The 10,670-nt window shown below is 41.5% G+C and overlaps 1 protein-coding gene across 1 annotated transcript; it reads left to right on the forward strand.

The window, feature by feature from the left end:
- The first annotated feature begins 5,622 nt into the window (after nt 1-5,622).
- On the forward strand, nt 5,623-6,363 carry LOC120053572 (claudin-34-like). The gene has a single exon (XM_039000701.1). The coding sequence runs from the start codon at nt 5,623-5,625 to the stop codon at nt 6,361-6,363; it is 741 nt and encodes a 246-aa protein (XP_038856629.1).
- Nucleotides 6,364-10,670: the final 4,307 nt, after the last annotated feature.

Genomic DNA, 10,670 nt, shown 5'->3' on the forward strand with positions numbered 1-10,670 from the left:
CTGAAGTATATCCTTCCCTCAGGAACATTCTGAAGTATATCCTTCCCTCAGGAACATTCTGAAGTATATCCTTCCCTCAGGAACATTCTGAAGTATATCCTTCCCTCAGGCCTACAACAACACAGGCATACCGTGGATTCTGCTCACGTTCTGTTTTTACATGTCTAGTGATTAACTCCACGTTGACCCAGTCTGTACACTCCCGTGGATTCTGCTCACGTTCTGTTATTACATGTCTAGTGATTAACTCCACGTTGACCCAGTCTGTACACTCCCGTGGATTCTGCTCACGTTCTGTTTTTACATGTCTAGTGATTAACTCCACGTTGACCCAGTCTGTACACTCCCGTGGATTCTGCTCACGTTCTGTTATTACATGTCTAGTGATTAACTCCACGTTGACCCAGTCTGTACACTCCCGTGGATTCTGCTCACGTTCTGTTTTTACATGTCTAGTGATTAACTCCACGTTGACCCAGTCTGTACACTCCCGTGGATTCTGCTCACGTTCTGTTATTACATGTCTAGTGATTAACTCCACGTTGACCCAGTCTGTACACTCCCGTGGATTCTGCTCACGTTCTGTTTTTACATGTCTAGTGATTAACTCCACGTTGACCCAGTCTGTACACTCCCGTGGATTCTGCTCACGTTCTGTTTTTACATGTCTAGTGATTAACTCCACGTTGACCCAGTCTGTACACTCCCGTGGATTCTGCTCACGTTCTGTTTTTACATGTCTAGTGATTAACTCCACGTTGACCCAGTCTGTACACTCCCGTGGATTCTGCTCACGTTCTGTTTTTACATGTCTAGTGATTAACTCCACGTTGACCCAGTCTGTACACTCCCGTGGATTCTGCTTACACATGTCTATAAATTAACCATATGTTTTCTGTCTCAATACTTCTGGGAGAACAGTCTAGAATCTAGATACTGGAAAGTCAACCATGGTCATGAATTTTCACCTACTCTCCCTCTGCTGTTTCCTGAAGTTTTGTTAACGTGAGAGGTTGTTTTCCTGACACCACATTCCGAGCGCCTTCACCTCCTCCCTATAGGCTGTCTCGTCGTTGTTGGTAATCAAGCCTAATACTGTTGTGTCGTCTGCAAACTTTTTTTTTAAGGGGTGGATTAGCTTAATATTGCGGAGAGATTGTTGCTTCCAACTATTTTACAATAGTTATATTTTGTTTGTTTTTAGTCCTTCCTCTATTTCTGATGTCCATCCAGTTTGATTACTATTTGTAACTGTGCTATTTCACAAAATTTCTGAACTTATATACATTTTACAGACCCCGTATGTTTTACATTGGTTATCTTGTTGTTATTAGTCCCACCCTTCAGCTCCATTCAACCCCTCCCATCTATCGCGCATGTCTTTCCTGGAGAGAAGTGGCTTCTTTGCTGCCCTTCTTGACACCAGGCCATCCAAAAGTCTTCGCCTCACTGTGCGTGCAGATGCACTCACACCTGCCTGCTGCCATTCCTGAGCAAGCTCTGTATTGGTGGTGCCCCGATCCCGCAGCTGAATCAACTTTAGGAGACGGTCCTGGCGCTTGCTGGACTTTCTTGGGCACCCTGAAGCCTTCAAACAATTGAACCGCTCTCCTTGAAATTCTTGATGATCTGATAAATGGTTGATTTAGGTGCAATCTTACTGGCAGCAATATCCTTGCCTGTGAAGCCCTTTTTGTGCAAAGAAATGATGACGGCACGTGTTTCCTTGCAGGTAACCATGGTTGACAGAGGAAGAACAATGATTCCAAGCACCACCCTCCTTTTGAAGCTTCCAGTCTGTTATTCGAACTCAATCAGCATGACAGAGTGATCTCCAGCCTTGTCCTCGGCAACACTCACACCTGTGTTAACGAGAGAATCACTGACATGATGTCAGCTGGTCCTTTTGTGGCAGGGCTGAAATGCAGTGGAAATGTTTTTTGGGGGATTCAGTTCATTTGCATGGCAAAGAGGGACTTTGCAATTCATCTGATCACTCTTCACAACATTCTGAAGTATATGCAAATTGCCATCATACAAACTGAGGCAGCAGACTTTGTAAAAAATTAATATTTGTGGAATTCTCAACTTTTGGCCACGACTGTATACACGGACATGGTGACTGAGTTCATCAGGAAGTGTATAGGGGCTGTTGTTCCCACTGTGACTATTAAAACCGGTTTAGCCAGGGTTGGCCGTCATTGTAAATAAGAATTTGTTCTTAACTGACTTGCCTAGTTAAATAAAGGTAAAAAATGTTTTATTTCTTTAATAGATTGACCGTTATGACGATGCCTTTATTCTCGGCACGAAGATATTTCAATATGTCCAGTTGATAACACGCTACCCTCAAATTTGGTTCCCAAGTATCTAAACCATTTTTGGTATAGTGTCCCATTATATTTTTATGGAGCAAGTGTGATCATAATCATTATTTTAGTGATCTGCAGTAGATGTCCTAAATGCCCCTGAGCCTGCAGATGTGAGCTAAACAGTGCACTTGCACTTGAGATGTGTTTTGAGGCTATGGATGAGAAAGTGAACTTCTCATTTCCAAAAATGTAGCTCAGCTGGAATACTGCTTTGCGATCTATTAAGACTAAGGGTTGCATTAAATAGGAGCAATATTTTTTCACTGACATCTGGCAATGTTCATATCTTTGGCACAAAACTTACAGTATAAGCAAAAGCCTTCACTGTGAAAGTTGATACATGTAGGCCCTCATATGTAGGCTAAGCCCAGCACTTTTTTAAAGCATTCATTTATGAAGTCAGTTATTGTTTTTTTGCTCAAATTTGAGCAGCACCTGTCAAATTCTTAAATTTCTCTCAAAACACAGGGATGTCGATTCGCTCTGGACTAGTATTATGTTGACCCAGTCTGGACTAGTATTATGTTGACCCAGTCTGTACTAGTATTATGTTGACCCAGTCTGGACTAGTATTATGTTGACCCAGTCTGGACTAGTATTATGTTGACCCAGTCTGGACTAGTATTATGTTGACCCAGTCTGTACAGTATTATCAGCGGGAAAACAGTAGGTTATTCTGGCTGGAATTATTACTCTACTGCTATGCTGCTATGCAAAAATGAATGACATGGTAGATTCAGATGGGACTTCAATTTATGTTTGTGCATATAATTACACAGCCCTATCTCCCCCAGTAAAACAAATCCCATGCAGATAGGGCTTTCGTGTGTTACATGAATAATCAGCAGTAGTCTCTTGATGACTTGTGCTCACAATGTTCTTAAATACAATTTCAATCACAAAAATTATATTCCATGTCGAGTGCAGAAGCTAACAGGTAGCAGCTAACAGCTAACAGCTAACAGCTAACAGCTAGCAGCTAGCAGCTAACAGCTAGCAGCTAGCAGCTAGCAGCTAGCAGCTAGCAGCTAGCAGCTAACAGCTAGCAGCTAGCAGCTAACAGCTAGCAGCTAACAGCTAGCAGCTAGCCAGACCGATAACCACAACACTTGAATTTGGAACTACATTTCCTGTCTTAATCCATTAGCTATTTCTCTCCACTAGGTGGCAGTATTTACTCTTACAAATCTATATATCTTCCTGATAGAAATAGCACCATTCTTCATACACTGTAATGTATACATTGATAAGAGCTAGGTAAATGAGTCATCCGTTTGGAAAAAGGAATTGTAAATACAAATATAGCAATTGTTTTAGATCATTTTTCCTTATAATTACTGAAGACGAATGTCAAACCAGTCATGTGGTTTCTTCCTAGGTTTTGGCCTTTCTAGGGAGTTTTTCCTAGCCACCATGCTTCTACACCTGCATTGCTTGCTGTTTGGGGTTTTAGGCTGGGTTTCTGTACAGCACTTTGAGATATCAGCTGATGTAAGAAGGGCCTTATAAATACATTTGATTTGATTTGATGTGGAAGGAAACTGATAATCATATCTATATGACATATATTGTTTCCACAGTGAAGTACAGTAGGCTATAAATAGCTGTGCTGTTTGTCAGAATTGTAATTGTATGTCCTCATAATTTGCGGGGATTAAATCTGATGACCCTAGCTATAGGCTTCTCTAGCGCTGAACCCACCGAGTTGATGTATGCTCTCTAGAATGGTTTAATTATATGCTTTTTGGAGTTTAAAAAAAATATTTGTATAATGTTAAATATTAGCCACTATTGTAGCCACCATCAGTAATACCCACATACATGTATAACTGTCACTCTCGTGTTAGTTTCCTTCAATTTGTTGCTTACATTTTGCATCATTCCAATCCATTCCGTTTACCTTTCTTTCCTCGGTCACGTCAGTGTAAGTTGTTCCTGGGGGTCGCTAGTGAATCGTATTAGGCTAAAGTTGTGTAATCATTTGGGACATGTAGCCTATTTGAATCATTATGGAACTCAGACCACACTTAGCTGTTTGGATCCTGGCACACAGTTCATGACGACTGGACCGGTGTCATACAGTTCCGTGATTAGTGAGGATAAGGGTAGATTTATAGGACTATTGTTCAACCCCTATTGTACACTTTTTTCACCTTCAAATATTTAATAGATTGAACTTGCATAACTTTCAGGATGAATCACACCACTGTATTTTTTATTCATCAATATATTTTGTGCATAAAGGCTTTAATGTCATGCCCTGACCATAGAGAGCCTTTTTATTCTCTATTTTGGTTAGGTCTGGGTGTGACTAGGGGGGGTGTTCCTATCTAGGTGTTTTTGTTTTCTATGTTGGCCTGGTATGGTCCCAATCAGAGGCAGCTGTTTATCGTTGTCTCTGATTGGGGATCATATTTAGGCAGCCTTTTCCCACCGGGTTTTTGTGGGATCTTGTTTGTGTTAGTTGCCTTGAGCACCGCATAGCTTCACGTTCGTTTCTTTATTGTTTTTTGCTGGTTCACGTTAAATAAAGATGGTGAACCCAAACCACGCTGCATTTTGGTTCGATTCTTACAACAACGATCGTGACATATAAATATACATCTATAAATATGTAAATCTATCAATCTGTTTAGGGTTTATAAATACTTTCCCAACCCTAAATAATCTACATCTATTTTAAATCTACCAGTTGGTGTGGAAACTAAGACAAATATGCATATATTTACAATAGATTCCCTTCTTTCTTTGATTCCTAATTTTCAAAAGCAGTTCTGTCAATATATTCTAGTGAGTCTGTAGACAAAATTATAATTAAAGGTACAGCGTATTTAAAGGGATGGCTTAAGATAAATGTACTGAAAACCTATTGAATGAGAACTTCACAAGAAAATATGTTGGCCAGCAAATAGAGTTTTCAGAGGTTGAATGAAATGTATTCATTGTGTGCAAGGGAGCACCACCTGCAGAGCGTGTTACGCGCCTGCATAAGGTAAGTCTGAATACCAACTACTGAGAAGTTTGTAGGACATATTTCCTAAGTCTGAATCGGCCCCTTTGGCAATATACTGTGGAAAATGCTGTACACTACATGTGGATCTAATATGTTTCTCTCATCAGGTTTCATGGGACCAGAGGAGCTGCAGAAATCTGCAGTGGTATTTGAGTTGACCGGCTGTGGGCAGGAGAACTGAGTCAGGAGTCCATCTTAAACCCAGATCATTGACGTAACCAACCCTCTGACAGGGTCATGGTGTACCTGGCCCACACGGTTCACTGGCAGTTCCTGGGCCTAGTGATTGGTTGTGTAGGCTGGATCCTGACCATGGCCACCGCGGGCCACAACGAGTGGAGGCTGTGGTACGTAGAGGACGTCTCCGTGGTAACCTCTGGCGTGGCCTGGGTGGGCGTGTGGCGGGCGTGTTTCTACAGCCACACTCTACCCGACTCAGAGTTCTGCCAGCCAATCGGCATTGCCGACCCGTTTGTTCCCGTGGAGATCTCTGTGGCACAGGTGGTCATCATGGTAGCAGTGATCACTGGACTCTTGGGAAACATCCTTGGTGCGTACTCAGTGAGGAACATCTATTTTGGTCAGAAGACTCATGACTTTATCAGACTGACGTTCTCAGGGGCCGGTGGGCTGTACGTCCTGACAGGGGTCAGCTTTCTGGTCCCTCTAGTCTGGAACGTGAAATCTGTCCTGACTAATCAGACCATAGCATTCCCCCCAGAGTTCCACCTCCCTCCTGCCCCCCTCAGACAGGAAGTGGGCGGAGCTATCTGGATGGGGGTCGGTGCTTCGATCTTCCTTATCTTCGGCGGTCTCCTATTCCTCTGCTACAGGTATGTTATCAGGGCTAAGCCAGTCAGTGGAGAGAACGACAAGGACCCTCTACATGGGCCACCCATAAGACTAAAGTCTATATTAGAGAATGGAGACAAGGAGACGAAAGACAACCCTGCCTTCCAGGCTGAGGAAGACCTTTAGGGCCGAGGGCAGACAAACAGGCACTTGTAAACTCCCCGTCATGGATTTAAAAGCACAGAATTGGTTTAAGCGTTGGCTGGAGAGAGTTTCTGCCATTGTTTAATACATGCAAGAAAGGGTGCAAGTACACACTTTGGGAGAATGGTGGGGAATCAGAATTCAACCATAAAACACTGGAAAGCAGAACCATAGAACCCCCTTCTCTCTGTGAAATTATAATTTTAGCATGATCGTTGAAGTTTAGAGTACAGCTTTGACAAGTGCATAGACGCAGTGATCTACATTTTGGTCTCTGATAAATGTGACTAATGAAAACTGCAATTGTTTTGTTTGATTGTATATATTTGCAAACTAATTTATTTGAAATGTTGTAACTGTAATTTTGTAGTGATCATGCTTGAACTGTTGTTCTCGGGGCACCATTACAAATGAGACCCTGATCTCAATGGATTTCGCAGTTAAACAAAGGCTAATAATAAAATATAAGTAACATGACAACGTTCATGAAATCCTTGGAATGTTATCATGTGTAAAATAACTTTTTTTTAAATGTAAATGAAAAGAATGGGGCAGCTGTACTGTATTGTTACTGCATATAATTTCATAATAAATAGATTTTTATATTGAAATCACTTCCTGCTATGTTGCTCCTGTTGTTGGACCCCTGTCGTGAATGAAATTAACTTTACAGCACCTCTCAGTGTGGTGCCAACACTTCATACCCAGCTCTCTGGGGCTGCGTCTCTATTCCCTATGGCACCCTATTCCCAATATAGCTCACAACTTTGACCAGAGCTCTATGTAAAAAGTAGTGCACTATAAAGTGATTAGTGTGGAATTTGAGACACACATTGATACTCCTTTATACTGCAGCAGTCAAATTGTAATCTGTTGAGAATGGAATACTGGTTGTGACAAATCTCAGTGGGAGTTAGTTATGTGATTCTTCTTAAAAAATGAGTTAATCCAGGGAAATTAATTTTTTAATTAGATTAGATTTTATTTCTCAGCTGGAGTTTTGGTATTCTGAATGAATTTAGTCCAAGTAGGGCTCTCTCTCTCTCTCTATTTCAATTTCAATTTAATGAGCTTTATTGGCATGGGAAACATATGTTTACATTGCCAAAGCAAGTTTTCTTTAATTATTTGTAACTTTTTTTTCTTATTTTTTTTTCAGTCATTTCTCTTAGAACTGCATTGTTGGTTAAGGGCTTGTCAGTCAGCATTTCACTGTGAGGTCTACTACACCTGTTATATTCAGCATTTCACTGTAAGGTCTACTACACCTGTTGTATTCAGCATTTCACTGTAAGGTCTACTACACCTGTTGTATTCAGCATTTCACTGTAAGGTCTACTACACCTGTTGTATTCAGCATTTCACTGTAAGGTCTACTACACCTGTTGTATTCAGCATTTCACTGTAAGGTCTACTACACCTGTTGTATTCAGCATTTCACTGTGAGGTCTACTACACCTGTTATATTCAGCATTTCACTGTAAGGTCTACTACACCTGTTATATTCAGCATTTCACTGTAAGGTCTACTACACCTGTTGTATTCAGCATTTCACTGTAAGGTCTACTACACCTGTTGTATTCAGCATTTCACTGTGAGGTTTACAACACCTGTTGTATTCAGCATTTCACTGTGAGGTTTACAACACCTGTTGTATTCAGCATTTCACTGTAAGGTCTACTACACCTGTTATATTCAGCATTTCACTGTAAGGTCTACTACACCTGTTATATTCAGCATTTCACTGTAAGGTCTACTACACCTGTTATATTCAGCATTTCACTGTGAGGTCTACTACACCTGTTGTATTCAGCATTTCACTGTGAGGTCTACTACACCTGTTGTATTCAGCATTTCACTGTGAGGTCTACTACACCTGTTGTATTCAGTATTTCACTGTGAGGTCTACTACAGCTGTTGTATTCAGCATTTCACTGTAAGGTCTACTACACCTGTTGTATTCAGCATTTCACTGTGAGGTCTACTACACCTGTTGTATTCAGCATTTCACTGTGAGGTCTACTACACCTGTTGTATTCAGCATTTCACTGTAAGGTCTACTACACCTGTTGTATTCAGCATTTCACTGTGAGGTCTACTACACCTGTTGTATTCGGCATTTCACTGTAAGGTCTACTACACCTGTTGTATTCAGCATTTCACTGTAAGGTCTACTACACCTGTTGTATTCAGCATTTCACTGTGAGGTCTACTACACCTGTTGTATTCAGCATTTCACTGTGAGGTCTACTACACCTGTTGTATTCGGCATTTCACTGTAAGGTCTACTACACCTGTTGTATTCAGCATTTCACTGTAAGGTCTACTACACCTGTTGTATTCAGCATTTCACTGTGAGGTCTACTACACCTGTTGTATTCAGCATTTCACTGTGAGGTCTACTACACCTGTTGTATTCAGCATTTCACTGTAAGGTCTACTACACCTGTTGTATTCAGCATTTCACTGTAAGGTCTACTACACCTGTTGTATTCAGCATTTCACTGTAAGGTCTACTACACCTGTTGTATTCAGCATTTCACTGTAAGGTCTACTACACCTGTTGTATTCAGCATTTCACTGTGAGGTCTACTACACCTGTTGTATTCAGCATTTCACTGTGAGGTCTACTACACCTGTTGTATTCAGCATTTCACTGTAAGGTCTACTACACCTGTTGTATTCAGCATTTCACTGTGAGGTCTACTACACCTGTTGTATTCAGCATTTCACTGTGAGGTCTACTACACCTGTTGTATTCAGCATTTCACTGTGAGGTCTACTACACCTGTTGTATTCAGCATTTCACTGTGAGGTCTACTACACCTGTTGTATTCAGCATTTCACCACTGCTTTCCCTTAGTTAAACCATGTAAGAGAGCAGCAGAAGGGTTCTGTATTTCACCACTGCTTTCCCTTAGTTAAACCATGTAAGAGAGCAGCAGAAGGTTCTGTATTTCACCACTGCTTTCCCTTGGTTTAACCATGTAAGAGAGCAGCAGAAGGTTCTGTATTTCACCACTGCTTTCCCTTGGTTTAACCATGTAAGAGAGCAGCAGAAGGTTCTGTATTTCACCACTGCTTTCCCTTGGTTAACCATGTAAGAGAGCAGCAGAAGGTTCTGTATTTCACCACTGCTTTCCCTTGGTTTAAACCATGTAAGAGAGCAGCAGAAGGTTCTGTATTTCACCACTGCTTTCCCTTAGGTTAACCATGTAAGAGAGCAGCAGAAGGTTCTGTATTTCACCACTGCTTTCCCTTGGTTTAACCATGTAAGAGAGCAGCAGAAGGGTTCTGTATTTCACCACTGCTTTCCCTTGGTTTAACCATGTAAGAGAGCAGCAGAAGGGTTCTGTATTTCACCACTGCTTTCCCTTGGTTTAACCATGTAAGAGAGCAGCAGAAGGTTCTGTATTTCACCACTGCTTTCCCTTGGTTTAACCATGTAAGAGAGCAGCAGAAGGTTCTGTATTTCACCACTGCTTTCCCTTGGTTTAACCATGTAAGAGAGCAGCAGAAGGTTCTGTATTTCACCACTGCTTTCCCTTGGTTTAACCATGTAAGAGAGCAGCAGAAGGCTTCTGTATTTCACCACTGCTTTCCCTTAGTTAAACCATGTAAGAGAGCAGCAGAAGGTTCTGTATTTCACCACTGCTTTCCCTTGGTTAAACCATGTAAGAGAGCAGCAGAAGGTTCTGTATTTCACCACTGCTTTCCCTTGGTTTAACCATGTAAGAGAGCAGCAGAAGGTTCTGTATTTCACCACTGCTTTCCCTTAGTTAAACCATGTAAGAGAGCAGCAGAAGGTTCTGTATTTCACCACTGCTTTCCCTTGGTTTAACCATGTAAGAGAGCAGCAGAAGGTTCTGTATTTCACCACTGCTTTCCCTTAGTTAAACCATGTAAGAGAGCAGCAGAAGGGTTCTGTATTTCACCACTGCTTTCCCTTGGTTAAACCATGTAAGAGAGCAGCAGAAGGTTCTGTATTTCACCACTGCTTTCCCTTAGTTAAACCATGTAAGAGAGCAGCAGAAGGGTTCTGTATTTCACCACTGCTTTCCCTTGGTTTAACCATGTAAGAGAGCAGCAGAAGGTTCTGTATTTCACCACTGCTTTCCCTTAGTTAAACCATGTAAGAGAGCAGCAGAAGGTTCTGTATTTCACCACTGCTTTCCCTTGGTTAAACCATGTAAGAGAGCAACAGACGGGTTCTGTATTTCACCACTGCTTTCCCTTGGTTAAACCATGTAAGAGAGCAGCAGAAGGTTCTGTATTTCACCACTGCTTTC

The sequence above is a fragment of the Salvelinus namaycush genome, chromosome 9 (genome assembly GCF_016432855.1).
Source record: "Salvelinus namaycush isolate Seneca chromosome 9, SaNama_1.0, whole genome shotgun sequence".
NCBI classification, from domain to species: domain Eukaryota; kingdom Metazoa; phylum Chordata; class Actinopteri; order Salmoniformes; family Salmonidae; genus Salvelinus; species Salvelinus namaycush.

What these genes read in the sequence shown, in the direction of transcription:
- LOC120053572 (XM_039000701.1), top strand. Translation starts at nt 5,623, where the DNA reads ATGGTGTACCTGGCCCACACGGTTCACTGGCAGTTCCTGGGCCTAGTG.